At 40.8% G+C, this 16099-nt stretch overlaps 1 protein-coding gene across 1 annotated transcript in view; it reads right to left on the bottom strand.

Moving 5' to 3' along the window:
- Positions 1 to 16099, bottom strand: part of abhd12 (abhydrolase domain containing 12) — a gene marked incomplete in the record, with an annotated part of 48077 nt that overhangs the window by 10092 nt on the left and 21886 nt on the right. Inside the window, 7 exon segments of the mRNA NM_001142129.1 lie at positions 344 to 381; positions 1447 to 1576; positions 4744 to 4789; positions 7276 to 7306; positions 8313 to 8432; positions 10288 to 10393; positions 12206 to 12330. Coding sequence (NP_001135601.1) covers positions 344 to 381; positions 1447 to 1576; positions 4744 to 4789; positions 7276 to 7306; positions 8313 to 8432; positions 10288 to 10393; positions 12206 to 12330 — 596 coding nt within the window.

Genomic DNA, 16099 nt, shown 5'->3' with positions numbered 1-16099 from the left:
TCTAAGGATTAAGTGTGGGGCTCACAATACCCTTTATAGTTGCTTCTCATTCGTTTGAGTGGTGAGAAGAGTAAGGATAATCTATAGCTACCGCAATTGCACTAAAATTGCCACAGTCGTTGCCCAAACTGACAGCTTTCATTAAAGATACTTCCATACACACTGGACACATTGCAGAGATCTTGAATAGCAAAGGCTGTGATTAAAGGTTTAAGTTTCCAAGTTTGACTTATCAGAACATAAAACTACAAACACAACAAGTCCAGAATCTAGCAACCACTGCAGACCAACAACAGTATCCCATTCATCTCTGTCAGAAATGGAGAGAATATTGGAGCTTTACCTCTTTCACAAAGTCTTCTTACTAGATTGGTTGCAACCCTGGAAGTAAGAGCAAACAGTGAGGGAGATCTTCATAATTTGTATTCTCATTTACTAACACTGGTAACACAATGTAACCAGCCCCAGTGCAGTAACCCATAGCAACCAACCAGTAATTATATTTGATCAGGCAGCAGCATAAGTAAATCTTAGGTAAACTGCTATGGTTTATACCCTGGGGCAAATATGACCAAGATTGATAAATCAGGCCTTAGTGCAGGTGAATTTAGTTCTGCAGTTATTCCTTCTTACTAGCTAACCAATCACTTTCTAATGTTGTGGCCCAGCAGCAATAGGGTGTATACCTGGCCAATACCTCTGTCTGCCATCCGCCCTTCCGTGCCATTTCCTGCACAATAACTGCATGTAAATACTGGGCTTACTTGGAAATCCATCCTAAAACAGAAGGTCAAAGGGCCCCCATGCTTTTAGCCAGATTTAAATGTAGAAGTTTTTGGGGGGCTAAACCAGCTTTAAAAAAGTTTATTTGGCCATGTGGACTGGTAGTACTTTCTTTCAGTAAACTGATGTTATTGTGATACAAAGACTTACCTCCAAGCCAGGGATTTCAAAACAAGCACCTGCTTTGAGACTACTGGGAGCAACAATTAGAGGGAATATGAATATCCCAAACCTTAGATTTTTAAGCTAAACGTGGCCATACATGTTGCGATCCGCTCGTTTGGCATGGTCATAAAATGAGTGGATCTTCTCCCGATGTGCCCAACTAAGGTGGGCAATACAGGGCTAATTCTCTAGGGTCAAACAATCGAATTAAATCAGTGGGCATAGGCCCTGTCAAATTGTCTGAAGGACCCAAATCGGCAGCTGAAATCTGCTTGTGTATGGCCATCTTAAGGTGGTCAGAATGCAGAATGCATTTTTAAAAATTATTTCTTAGTAAAACATATGACCAAGTATATGCATTTTGGGCAGAAGTCCTGCCCAGTAAAACTAAATTTGGGTCACGAGCACTGAAGCTCCTGAGATGCATGCTATTTTCCCACCTCATTTCCAAACATCTAATATACCTTCTGGGTTCATTGTTTTTGACTGACATCTTACCCTGTGCCTAATGAGTGCCCCCATATGTAAACTGGATTGTCGCCGCTCCGTGCCTTTATCCAATCAAAAACGTGCAGCGCATCATAGGTCATGCCGCTCTCTGATGGAGAACCTACAGAATCTCCCCATCCTAAAACAGAGATTTTTTGTTAGTTTTGATGTCATTCCACTCTCTTAGCGTATGTAGATCAAGCAGATGCTAAACTGATAAAACATGATATACTTAATACACATTGTATTGATTTCTCTGGGAGGTTTTTTTTGGTCCTTTTGTAATTGAATTCATCAGTTGTATCTCTGCAGTACTGCAATCTAAACACATACCCAGCTTTAATTTATTCCCATCGCATCTAGGAAGAAGAATTTATATTGTTATTATACTGTTGTTTGGGAATGGACTGACTGCAACATTCCTTCCATGCATGTTCCCTGTACAAAACTAATTAGGGGTGCCATGCTGCTTGTCCTAGACTGTGCATACTGCTCGCCCTAAATGCAGCATCTACCGTACCTACAGGACACCACACATTCAATTCTGCGGCATCTGCAAAAAGCAGCTCACCCAACAGGACACACCTAGCAGTTAGTGCTGGGGTATGAATCCAAAAAGGCAGAAGGAAAGTTCTTTGCAAAGCCCAATCTAATCCTTTAAGAACAAGTGGAAAATAAACTGCTCTTATAAAGTGGGTTTCTGTTTAAGCAAATGCTTTGTGACCTAGTGCTTGCTACTTACTCTGATTGATTCTGTTCTGCCTTTGACAAATATTGATATTTACTCAACAGACGCCATTTTTGTCAATAATTAACACAATTATTGTTTTCATGGTGCACACATTCATGAGTTCAAACCAACTGGCCCTGGGACTGATTAGTCACATATTGTGCAATTAGCCACGGTACTTGGTCAGTTAACATAATCAGTGTTCAGGTATGATCCTAGGCTATTCTGGGTTGACCAGTAATCCATACTCATCCGAACAGGGGTCGTTGGCCAACCCGATTTACTGTTTTGGATGAGCATCTTTAGTGTGATCCTTCCAAAGGTACATACAGGTATCGGACCCCTTATCCGGAAATCCGTTATCCAGAAAGCTCAGAATTACGGAAAGCCTGTCTCCCGTAGCCTCCATTTTAATCAAATAATTCAGAATTTTAAAACTGATTTCCTTTTTGTCTGTAATAATAAAACAGTACCTTGTAATTGATCCCAACTAAGATATAAATAATCCTTATTGGATGCAAAACAATCCAATTGGGGTTAATTAATGTTTTATTAATTTTTTTATCAGACTTTATCAGACTTTAGGTATGTCCCGAGCATTCTGGATAACGGGTACTATACCTGTAATAAGAAATCAGTTATATTCCCTGGCGCGTGACCACGCTATAGGCCCCATACAATGCGCAAAAAAGCCTGCATCCTTTAGTGCTCCTGTGATACATAAATGAGCCTTAATAACTGTTATACTATATCTAGCCTGTGAATATATAAGTAAAGCAAAGGAGAAATATGTATTACCTCAGTATTAAGTAATTAGGGGCAATGGAAGATTCCTTGCTGGTGCTTAATCTTTTTCAGAGAAGTTCAGGACAAAACATGCCATCATACAGAACAAAACATCTCCAATACAGATTATAATACTGTGCCCACACTCTGAAAAAACTAATTTAGAGTAAAAAATAAAAAAAAATCTAGGGATAATTTAAAAGTAAAGAAAATAGCAGTAGAGGCTCAGGCTACTTGAGCTGAGCAGTACTGAACCCTGCAGGGACAGCCTCACAGAGCTAATAACAGAATATGTTTCTCATTAAATATAACAGATTAATAGCTCATCAGATCGTTTGCAAGCCTTGTTATTCTGCTGATCATGCACACCCACACACAGGCAAAAATAACTCACTGCATTTAAAGCTTTATATACACAATACTGGGCAAGTTAAGTTGGCCAGCTGGTTCCTTTCTTTTATTAAATTCAGTCCTCCATGTGTAATACCAGGCACTAAGCTGGTTGGTTAGCAAACCAGTAGCAATTTTGCACCTTTTATTACATTCCCTCCATGTATTATCTAAATTGTATGTCTGTTTGAACTGGCAGTTGCTCCAGTCTACCTTTTCCCTTATTATTCTACAGTGAGAGTTTATCTAATCAGCAAATGGCTACTGCATATCCCTCATATCGCATCTTACACATTACTCTGCTGCACAGTTAGATCTTGGCTGATGGGTTACACCATTGTAAACAGGTTGGATTTTAGGCCTTAAGTTTTACTTCATTTATTGTATCTGAAAACTGCAGAAATGCCATGTACAGCAGGTTATTTGCATTTATTTAGAATTGTCCCGACACCTGGTGCTTTGTACAGAAGGGCTCTTGCTGAATCAGCGCTGTCATCCAAGCTGAATTCTGCACAACAACTAGAAGAGGCAGTGCTGACACATACAATAAATGACAGGGTTAAGCCATGGCACCGGCTGAATGATATTCTGGGCTGCACATAGTAGGTATTAGAAAAGATTTCCACCCACAACCTTTTTTTCTCTCTCTTTTTCTCACTCTTTTTTTGTGCATAATGAAAAAAAATGTAATTCTGACACATTTTCAGTGGTTTTAAAGTTATCTCTTGTTGATGTTATTGCTTCTGAAAACAGTTTTTGTTTATTCCTTTCTGCATTCTGGGTCTGACCCTTAAAACAAGTTAACAGGCAGATCGGTAGTGCAGAGAATGTAAACAGTCAGACAAATACCACTTTCAATACCAATGTCATTTATACATAACTCTTGAACCACCAAAAACGTAAAATTAATATACAATGGAAAGTTGCTAATTACATTTTCTTCATTACACAAAACAAAACCTTTTTAGTGATCTCTACCTTTCATAATAATTTTTAGTTTATTAGTAGATCATTATTTTAAGTAAGATGTGTACTTTTACCTTTCAATTCCACCTATCAACCAGTTGGACAAGATTAGTCGATGCGGTGCTGCTATGGTTAGCCTTCTTACAGCTCTCAAGTTTGAAAGCCCACTCTACATGACTACAGAAATAAGTATTTATAATTCTTATTATTTTAAATTGTAAATAAAGCCTGAATTAGACATACAACTGTGCATAAGTGGTCAAAAACCATGGGAAAGATGTGGTCAGAAGTCATATTCACAAGACCTTTCTGTTTCATTATACTTTTAATAGTTGTATGTAAGCACAAGTGCGTCACCACACTAAGTCACACAGAGAAACTGTATAATAGCAGGTTTTCCTGGAAACAACAAAACATGCTTCAGAAAGGCTCACCTCTGTAGTCAAATGAAATGACGTGGTAACCCATGGAACTGAGCACCTACAACAAAATGAAAGTATATGATTACATAATTATCATCACCAACAAGAAAGGAGTGCAACTTGTAAATTAACTGGCATAGGCTTCTTCCCAGCTAAACCTGGGAATACACAAAAATATTTAGGGTCTCACTAAGTGCGGGGATGGGTGTTTCCAAACGCATATATTTACATAACATACAGTGGAGGAAATAATTATTTGACCCCTCACTGATTTTGTAAGTTTGTCCAATGACAAAGAAATGAAAAGTCTCAGAACAGTATCATTTCAATGGTAGGTTTATTTTAACAGTGGCAGATAGCACATCAAAAGGAAAATCGAAAAAATAACTTTAAATAAAAGATAGCAACTGATTTGCATTTCATTGAGTGAAATAAGTTTTTGAACCCTCTAACAAAAAAAGACTTAATACTTAGTGGAAAAACCCTTGTTTGCAAGCACAGAGGTCAAACGTTTCTTGTAATTGATGAGCAAGTTTGCGCACATTTTAGGAGGAATGTTGGTCCCACTCCTCTTTGCAGATCATCTCTAAATCCCTAAGGTTTCGAGGCTGTCTCTGTGCAACTCTGAGCTTGAGCTCCCTCCATAGGTTTTCTATTGGATTAAGGTCCGGAGACTGACTAGGCCACTCCATGACCTTAATGTGCTTCTTCTTGAGCCACTCCTTTGTTGCCTTTGCTGTATGTTTTGGGTCATTGTCGTGCTGGAACACCCATCCACGACCCATTTTCAGTTTCCTGGCAGAGGGAAGGAGGTTGTCGTTCAGGATTTCACGATACATGGCTCCATCCATTTTCCCGTTAATGCGAATAAGTTGTCCTGTGCCCTTAGCAGAAAAACACCCCCAAAGCAAAATGTTTCCACCCCCATGCTTGACGGTGGGGACGGTGTTTTGGGGGTCATAGGCAGCATTTTTCTTCCTCCAAACACAGCGAGTTGAGTTAATGCCAAAGAGCTCTATTTTGGTCTCATCAGACCACAGCACCTTCTCCCAGTCACTCACAGAATCATTCAGGTGTTCATTGGCAAACTTCAGACGGGCCTGCACATGTGCCTTCTTGAGCAGGGGGACCTTGCGAGCCCTGCAGGATTTTAATCCATTGCGGTGTAATGTGTTTCCAATGGTTTTCTTGGTGACTGTAGTCCCTGCTAATTTGAGGTCATTAACTAACTCCTCCCGTGTAGTTCTAGGATGCTTTTTCACCTTTCTCAGAATCATTGACACCCCACGAGGTGAGATCTTGCGTGGAGCCCCAGAGCGAGGTCGATTGATGGTCATTTTGTGCTCCTTCCATTTTCGAACAATCGCACCAACAGTTGTCACCTTCTCTCCCAGCTTCTTGCTAATGGTTTTGTAGCCCATTCCAGCCTTGTGCAGGTCTACAATTTTGTCTCTGACATCCTTGGACAGCTCTTTGGTCTTTCCCATGTTGGAGAGTTTGGAGTCTGCTTGATTGATTGATTCTGTGGACAGGTGTCTTTTATACAGGTGACTAGTTAAGACAGGTGTCCTTAATGAGGTTGACTAATTGAGTAGAAGTGTCTAACCACTCTGTGGGAGCCAGAACTCTTAATGGTTGGTAGGGGTTCAAAAACTTATTTCACTCAATGAAATGCAAATCAGTTGCTATCTTTTATTTAAAGTTATTTTTTAGATTTTCCTTTTGATGTGCTATCTGCCACTGTTAAAATAAACCTACCATTGAAATGATACTGTTCTGAGACTTTTCATTTCTTTGTCATTGGACAAACTTACAAAATCAGTGAGGGGTCAAATAATTATTTCCTCCACTGTATATAACAGTTGCAAACAGATATATTTTTGAAAGTTTGAACTTTGCTTTGCACTTTACACCACAGATGCGGGTCTTTTGCACTCCAGATAAGACTCTAATCAGCAATCTACACCCCCTTATTAAAAAGCCCTGCCCATAAACCTCTCAAACACTGCATACTCTCCTGCAATCCAGTTCCCTTGTGACCCATGAAACTCTTTTGAGTCTCATGGGACCCCATTCTGCCAGTGAGCCCTTTACTGGAGTAGCCCTGTTCCCTCCTGTTGGCAGCCCTCTGCATGGATGTAAGGCAGGGATCCCCAACCTTTTATACCCGTGAGCCACATTTAAATGGAAAAAGTGTTGGGGAGCAACACAAGCATGAAAAAGATTCCTGGGGGTGCCAGTGAGAGCTAGAATTGGCTATTTGATAGACCCTATGTGGACTGGCAGCCTATAGAAGGCTCTGTTTGGCAATTACACTGGGTTTTTATGCAACCAAAACTTGCCTCCTAACAAGAAATTCAAAAATAAGCACCTGCTTTGAGGCCACTGGGAGCAACATCCAAGGGGTTGGTGAGCAACATGTTGCTCCCGAGCTACGGGTTGGGGATCACTGATGTAAGGGGATTAACACATTGTTGACAAATGAAAAAGTAGAATGAGTAAAACATTGCAAAGAAACAGTGTGGGAGGCAAGGTAAAACATACCTTATAAAGCTGCACTCTGTGATCACCTCCTCTGTGGGGAACACATAAATGAAAAGCATTTTAATTGGTTTTAGAAAATTCTGTAAAATACGTCATATTAAAAATGATGAGCAGAATATCTATGTATCAGCAATCCACGATAAATAGCTGCAGACGTCTAAGTGTTCTAAACACCCTGAATCTCCACAAGTGACAGAAGTCATTTTAATTCAGTGTTACTTTTATAAGGAAACCTTTTTTCAGCATGAAAAACTACAGGGCCAGTGGAGACGCAATGCATTCACTTTAAGACAATGTTCGCCTTTTATTAGTAGGTGTTCAAGCTCAGGGCTGCTGTTGAGCACTACCACCCCACAGGACACAGTAAAAAATTGACACTTGATTTTTTTATAAATGTGTCAATTCACTGAACTCTTCCATGACTGCCAGGAGGAAAATGTTTAGTAATGCTAAGATCTGCATCTTATACTTTTTGATCCCTAAGTCTGCCATTCTGTATACCCACTTTAAATGCACTGCTGTAGTGATTGCTAAATTCAGAAATAAGCATACACCAATGCCACATGCCACAGAAACTCAAGGAACGAGCCCTGTTCAGTTTACTGTCCTATGTGAAGAAGCGATAGTAGATCAATTGCCCATGCTCAATTGGTACAAGGGGGTTTTACAGGAAAATATGACTTTCATATAATTTAATGAGCACATTTGGATCCACAGTTCTCAGCAAACTGGTTCTATGGATATCTGGATAGTGGTCTGCATAAAACTCTGTAAAGTGATTCTGATAACCAGCGTGGTGTTGTCAAAAACCCAGAAATTGTCCCACTCTCTATAATAACGTTCCACCCATCTCCACTTAACTTCTTTCTTAGCCTCTCATCATTACATGCTCTCCTTCCTGCACCATTTTTTTGTGTCTAATTTTTATGCTCTGCATTAATTCAAATCACCCCTTAACACCATACATAGCCCAACAAGTGTTTGAAGCAAACCATTTGTCACTAGTTACACATCTGGCTCCCAATGTAACCACTCACCGTGTGCCTGCATTTCCGTGCAAGTAGAGGATCACAGGGTAACTTGTAGACAAAACCTCCTCATACCACTCTAGGTCTTTCCCCTGAGCGTCTTTCCATAAAACTGCAGGAACGGTGTGCCTACAAATGATCATGTTACAGATATGTTAGATAGCTGGGACTTTCCTTTCATTTCAAGACTCACAGACTTTTATTTTAATTATTACCATATAGTTATAAATCACCAACATATTCATTTTATTACAGCACTGCTGAAATTGTACTAGTGTTAATACTCGATGAAAATGTGTAACGTAACAAATATCATTTTACTTTTAACTCTTTATTTTCCTACAAACCATTGGTCAAAACCGGTGCATGCTCTATCGAACATTATCTGCATTATATTCATTATATAGGGCTAAAGAGAGAAAAAAACAATGCAAGAGAAATAAAGAGAAAGATGGGGTGGGATGGGAAAAGTAAGCAGGAAAAAGGAAAGCTAATATTATAACCATTTCAACAGAAGGTAGGGGATATCAGTTTAACATGTAACAATGTAGTCAGTAGCAATCTCTTGCATCAGAAGTATTTTATTGCTTCACAATTTGTCATTATCACCTAATATTCTTTTAACTTATTTTGAAATCAATTTGAACTCGACTAAAGGTGGCCATACACTTTAAGATCTGGTTGTTTGGAGAGGTCACCAAACCAGCGGATCTTCTCCCGACATGCCCATCTAAACATGGGCGATATCAGGCTAACTTGATTGTTTGACCCTAGGGCCAGTTAACCTCAGTACTGATACCATTAAACGCTTACACAAAGGTAAGCAGTCACAGCAGCCAGACAGATGGGGGGCAACAGTTGGACAACACTGCCATAGGAGTTTAGTCACCTGCAAGTTAGTACTAGTCTACATGGTTTTTTTCCCCAAAACATATCAGTTAATAGAGCTTCTCCAGCAGAATCTTGCATTGAAATTTGTTTTTTAAAAGCACAGATTTTTTTATATTTAATTTTTAATTCACATGGGCTAGCCATAATCTTCATTTTCCAGGGTGCCACAGTCATGTGACTTGTGCTCTGATAAACTTTACTCACACTTTACTGCTGAGCCCCCCCCCCCCCCCCCCCCAGCAGCCGATCAGCAGAGCAATGGGAAGGAAGCAAGACAGCAGCTCCCAGTAGATATCAGAATAGCACTCAATAGTAAGAAATGCAAGTCCGTCTTGGGACTCCTCCAGTTACATGGAAGCAGCGCCGGATTTCAAACCTGGGCGCCCCTAGGCCGTCCCCCATTCGCGCCCCGCCCCCCCTGCTCAAACAAACCCACCTCCCCCGTGCCGCGCCGACGCAATCGCGCATGCGCGGGCATTTAAACTCCCATACGGAGCAGTGGGGAGAAGTCCCCATTGCTCCGTATGGGAGCAAAATGTCACAAATTTCTGCCGCCCTAGGCCCGGGCCATTGTGGCCTCGCCACTAATCCGGGCCTGCATGGGAGTAGGAGAAACAATAGTTTATCTGAAAGCAGTTCTAATGTGTAGCGCTGGCTACTTCTGAAAGCTAAGACTCAGGCACAATGCACTGAGATGGCGCCTACACACCAATATTAACAGCTACAAAAAATGCATTTGTTGGTTCAAGAATACAATTTTGTAATGTTATTATATATATATATATATATACATACATACATACAATAGAAGCCCTGTGGAAAAGTAATATGGAGCATGTGGTCAGCCTACAATCAATCACTATAGGCATAAAGCATAGCTGAATAAATATTCAGTTTTGAGTATTTTCAAACCAACAGGGAGAATAAACAGCACCCCCTTGGTTTTCCACTTAACATAACAGCCTGTATTCCAGTTCTCTACTGTTTTACTGAAAATAAACCACTTTCTGATCAGTGAAAGCATTGGTGACCACTACAGAATGGATGCAGAAATCAGCCTAAGCATGATGGTAGGAAGACCAAGGTATCTTACCAAACTCCAATAGACACATCCTCCTCTGGCTGTAAGTAAAAATTGCAAGTGTGATTTAAGCCTTGATCCTCAGGCCTCTTCAAGTCAATAAAATATGGAAACCTTACTGAAAAACAGAACACACAATGATGAAAATAAATAAGCCTCAAATTCTCATTTGAGTATTTACTGTCCAAAATCAACCGTCACTGGTAGTGATAGGTGGATTAAATTCAAGTAAATGCCAGGACACCCGACTGCATTTGGTAGCTGCTCTGCCAGCTAATAAGCACACACAGAAAATTTGCCCCATGGTCCATGGGCCTAGGGAAAGAAAAATTCCTTTAAATATTGCCCAATAATACAATTAGTTATGATTTGGGTAATATTCCATTTATCTGATAACACAAACAAATCCAGACTGTTCTAGGGATAGGGAGTGATAAAGGTTACATGGAAATTCCTGGGGTGGGTCCTGTTTATATCTAATTCTAGAACAGAATCAAAAGTAGATAATGTTCCTGCTAACACCCACGCACAAATTGCAGATATCTGAGCTGTGTTTTATGAAAACTTAAGTCAAAAAGCAGGGTACACACAGCGGATTTTGGGCAAAAAAAGAAAAATATTGCTTGTTGCAATATACTGTTTGTATATCAGTACTAGCCATACCCCAATATCTGAGGCCTTTCTGACAAATTCTAGCTTATAGCAGGCCAAATATTAAACTGCTAAAGTCTGCTAAAAATCATTTAGGGATCATGTACAAAGTATAGTTTAATTATTACAGGGTAAAGGTAAATTATTTTTAAAATGTTGAATTATTTTCTTAAAATGGGGTCTATGGAAGATGGCCTTGTTATAATTTGGAGGTTTCTGGATAATGAATCTCATACCTGTAACACACAAATAAGTATAAAAATCTATTTAAAAAACATTTGACTGTAATCAGTCAATTATGTGGCTATGATAAGATGAAACTAACAAAGACCAAAGAGCCCCCTATATGGGTTCCCTTTGTGCAGCAGCCACAAATAGCCATACCCATGCCCCACTTACAGCATAATAATGCACACACACAAGCCCACTCACACTGAGTCTCTCTCGCAACTCACACGCAAGCCACCTCATAACTTAGTCTCTCCACATACACATACAAGCAAATTTTGCCTGCCCTCCACACTGACGCAAGGCAACATGCAACATTTTAACAGCTATCCGGGACAGTGGGCTGTGAGCTGTGATAGGGAGGGGAAGTTGGAAGTGATGCAATGTCCCTTGCCCCTATTTGAGGATCCAGAATTGGATCTTAATAGAAAAATAAGCTAGAAAAAAGAATATAAAATGGAGATATCTAATTAATCTTCTTTGTAGTGGTATTTCAGGTTAGGAGAAAAGGTAGAATATTAAATGTAGGAAATTGCACTGCATTGCATTCCACTGCTTGAATCACTTTCATCTACAAGGTTCTGACTGTTGATTAAGTGCACTTCACCATTCATAAGGACCACCTTTAAACATGGTCAGTATAAGTGCTTTGCAAGTCATGACACCCCTCTAAATGATATTTTACAAAGTCTGCTATTAACAATTAACAATAAACCTTGACATCCCCACTTTGGCTAGGGTAAAATAATAATAATAAATGTAAACCAATCAGTTCATTTGCAGGATAGTATTCCAACAGCGGGTTGAGGAAAAAATGCTGTTCTTAAATATGTCACATGCCCCCCCAAATACCTATTCAGGCATTAGACTCCCGGGTGTATTGAAGGGTGCATTTCATGTAGAGAATGTTCTGTTGTTTTTATTCAGCTCTGCACTTACTTACCTATAAAACCTTTTTCATACAAAGGGAATCCCTCCCAGTATTTCGATAGCTTTTTTGTCAGCACACCTGCATTTTTTCTTAATAAGCCAACAGAAAAAAAACACTTACCTAAATTTAAAAACACCAGCTGAGTTTGAATAGCAGGGCAGATCTTTACAAGGAATGGAATAGCTATATACAATCCAAGTAGAAAGATTAGAAACATTCGGAGCCGGGACCACAAACCATAACGCCTAAAAAAAAGAAATAGAAAATTACCGGTGAATGCCAGTCAATTTTTAAATATGGGAAAAAATGTTTTTGCAAACTGCATAGCTCTGTTTGTCCCCCCATCTTTCTGGCTGCTGTGACTCCTTACCTTTCTGTAAGCTTTGAATTGTATCAGAGCTGATACTCTGCCTGCCCTACACTGCCTGTGTGTGCCATACTCTCCCTACCCAATGCTTCCTGTGTGCGCCATATTGTGCCCGCCCTACACAGCCTGTGTGTGCCATACTCTCCCTACCCAATGCTGCCTGTGTGCGCCATATTGTGCCCGCCCTACACTGCCTGTGTGTGCCATACTCTGCCTGCCCTACACTGCCTGTGTGTGCCATACTCTCCCTACCCAACTGTGTGTGCCATACTCTGCCTTCCCTACACTGCCTGTGTGTGTGCCATACTCTGCTTACCTGTGTGTTGTACCCTGCCTGCGCTATGCTGCCTGAGTGTTCCATACTCTGCCTGCCCTGTACTGCCTGTGTGTGCCATAATCTTCCTGCCCAACTGCATGTGGGAAGTGAACCTGGCAGGGGTTTGTTCTGGGCTTTTGTTAGAATTTGGAAATAGTTGTTAGGGGATCTCCGAGGTGTTAAATTATGTGCTGGGGGTTGCTGTGCTACCCACAGCGGAGGAGGAGGCATTTGGAATTAAGGCTATATCTTAATATGAGTAAAGGGTGATATCCATGCAGTGAGCACCAATTCTTTGAATTTTTTGGTGTGCTACCACCTTTAATGTGAGTATGGTCTTAAATCTCTTCTGATAATATGGGTGTGGTGTGAAGCAGAAGTGGTTAAAAAAGGAGTGTTCAAAACTGGCTTCCAATATCAGCCACCACCACATAGGCTAGACAAATTCTGGCCCTCGGTACCACACAGGTTGGACTGTTTTAGGACATAATATGATTAGTTTTTAAATGGTGACTAAAATGCACACATGTATATGTGTTTAAGTTGTCTTTTGTTGGTGCTGTGAGTGTGCAACAGCCCTCTCAAACAATGGTGTGGTCCAGAAATTTCACATTTATATCAATGGAGGGGCAATTCCCAGTATTTTTCTGCTGCCACTAAGATGGAATCATGCAGACAGCAAGACTCTAGGACGCTCCCTATGTGCCACTTCTGTTAAAGATGGCCAGGGCAGCTCAGGGACTATGGGCAACATAAGACTTGTTTTCCTATGGGAAAATTTAGAAAATATTTAGAATGCATGGCCTAAAGATGTCAGGATATATGTTTATTTCCATATAAGTCCTGGTGGCAGCTGCCATACTACTTTCCACAGCTGAGCATTTCCTTCTGCAGCAAAAAATAATGATGTCAAGCTTTGTTATTATATAAAAAAGATCTTGCGTGCTAATGTTCCCAATATTTTCCAAATTATCTGTTTTAATCTATAGCAAAAATAAATAAGGAGTTGTGGGGAAATGTAATAAAAGGCACAAAGTGTTTGCTTCGTTCTAATAAGCCTTTGTAACCAATCACATTTTCTTGATTGCTGCTATGTGTTATTAAAACTAGAGTAATTTTGCCCATTGTTACAGGTATGGGATCCCTTATTACCTTGTTGTGGAACATACAGCCTCTGTGTTTCGAGGTGATAATTATGTGCACATGTCTCACAACCAAATGATCTGCCAAACACTTTGCTCAAGTACTTGGGTACAATGCCTGATGTTTTGTCCCTGAGAAACACTCAGTATGCCCCAAAACTTTCCATGTGGTATAAACCTTAGGTATAACAAAGGCAGTGGGAGGGTACATAGATATAAAAAACAAAAAACAAAGAATGTGACTCAGTGGCGCAAAGTTCCTGAACTCTACCCCAGAGGGAACTCCCTTGTGCTAATCCCAATCACAACATCTATAAGCAGCAAAAGAGAGGTGACCGAAATTCTAAAAACAAAAATTAAAACAAAGTAACTAACATAGATTTTAACATAGAGAGAAAGAAAATCCCTGCTTTTCTTTTATTCTTCACCATAGTACAGGTCACGCGTTTCACATTTTAGCATAATTAATTTTAATCTATTTAAAAATTGTTCGTATTTTAGCTCCAGGTCTGGTTGGGCATGCCAAGAGCTGATGTCTGTGGATGACCCCACATACTCCAGAGGGCTGATTTACTAATCCACGAATCCGAATGGGAAAAATTCGGATTGGAAACCAACATTTTGCGACTTTTTCATATTTTTTGCGTTTTTTTCGTCGCCGTTGCGACTTTTTCGTAACCGTTACGATTTGCTTGTATATTGTCACGACTTTTTCGTATTGAGCGCTCATAAACAGCGGGCAAAACTTTCAGACTTTGCATGATTTTGGAAGCCTCCCATAGGGCTCAATGGCACTCTGCAGCTCCAACCTGGCCTAAGGAAAGTCTCCCATAGGGCTCAATAGCACTCTGCAGCTCCAACCCGGCCCAAGGAAAGTCTCCCATAGGGCTCAATAGCACTCTGCAGCTCCAACCTGGCCCAAGGAAAGTCTCCCATAGGGCTCAATGGCACTCTGCAACTCCAACCTGGCCCAAGGAAAGTCTCCCATAGGGCTCAATGGCACTCTGCAGCTCCAACCTGGCCCAAGGAAAGTCTCCCATAGGGCTCAATGGCACTCTGCAGCTCCAACCCGGCCCAAGGAAAGTCTCCCATAGGGCTCAATGGCACTCTGCAGCTCCAACCTGTCCCAAGGAAAGTCTCCCATAGGGCTCAATGGCACTCTGCAGCTCCAACCTGGCCCAAGGAAAGTCTCCCATAGGGCTCAATGGCACTCTGCAGCTCCAACCTGGCCCAAGGAAAGTCTCCCATAGGGCTCAATGGCACTCTGCAGCTCCAACCCGGCCCAAGGAAAGTCTCCCATAGGACTCAATGGCACTCTGCAGCTCCAACCTGGCCCAAGGAAAGTCTCCCATAGGGCTCAATGGCACTCTGCATCTCCAACCTGACCCAAGGAAAGTCTCCCATAGGGCTCAATGGCACTCTGCAGCTCCAACCTGGCCCAAGGAAAGTCACAATACTGAAGCTTGAATGAATCCGAAACTTTCGTACTCGGCGTGATGGCTACAAAAAAGTCGAGATAATTCGCGCAAGTCGTAACGCTACGAAAAAGTCGCGACAATTTACGAAAAAAATCGCAAAATACCGATCATTACGAAAAAACGCATTCGGACGCTTTTCGGACGTTCGTGGATTAGTAAATGTGCCCCCAGGTGTGCAGAAACATATACATGAATCTGTCAGTGAGAGCATGGGACAGTTGTGGTTTCACCTTGCCTGTTTACATGCTTACTACATGATATGAGGCTGATCGTAACTAAGATTGACCCCTGCTACCTTGAATAGTAAACATACAATATGCATTGCCTATAATGGTACTTTTCAGCCTGTAAATGCTCACTAGGCGGTAGGGGTATTTCAGATGCTTTACAAATGAACTCCGTGTTTCTTAATACACTTAATCCAGGATTCAGGATTCTGATAAAATTCGCCTTTTTCAGCAGGATTTGGATTTGGCCAGATCCATGGTCCTGGCTGAACCAAATCCTTAAAATCATGTGACTTTTGGTCACATAAGCACAAAAGGTGAAAAATTTTGGCCTCGTGGAGCACGTGGTTCTTTTTGGCCTTTCGGTGTCTTCATTTGCATATGCAAATTAGGATTTGGATTCATTCGATATTCGGCTGAATTTTTAAAATAGTGAATTCAGTGCATCCCTATTTCTTAATGGGAGTGGATTGGCTGATTATAC

The sequence above is a fragment of the Xenopus tropicalis genome, chromosome 5 (assembly GCF_000004195.4).
Source record: "Xenopus tropicalis strain Nigerian chromosome 5, UCB_Xtro_10.0, whole genome shotgun sequence".
Classification (NCBI taxonomy): Eukaryota; Metazoa; Chordata; class Amphibia; order Anura; family Pipidae; genus Xenopus; species Xenopus tropicalis.
This window is presented reverse-complemented; position numbering and strand designations above follow the sequence as displayed.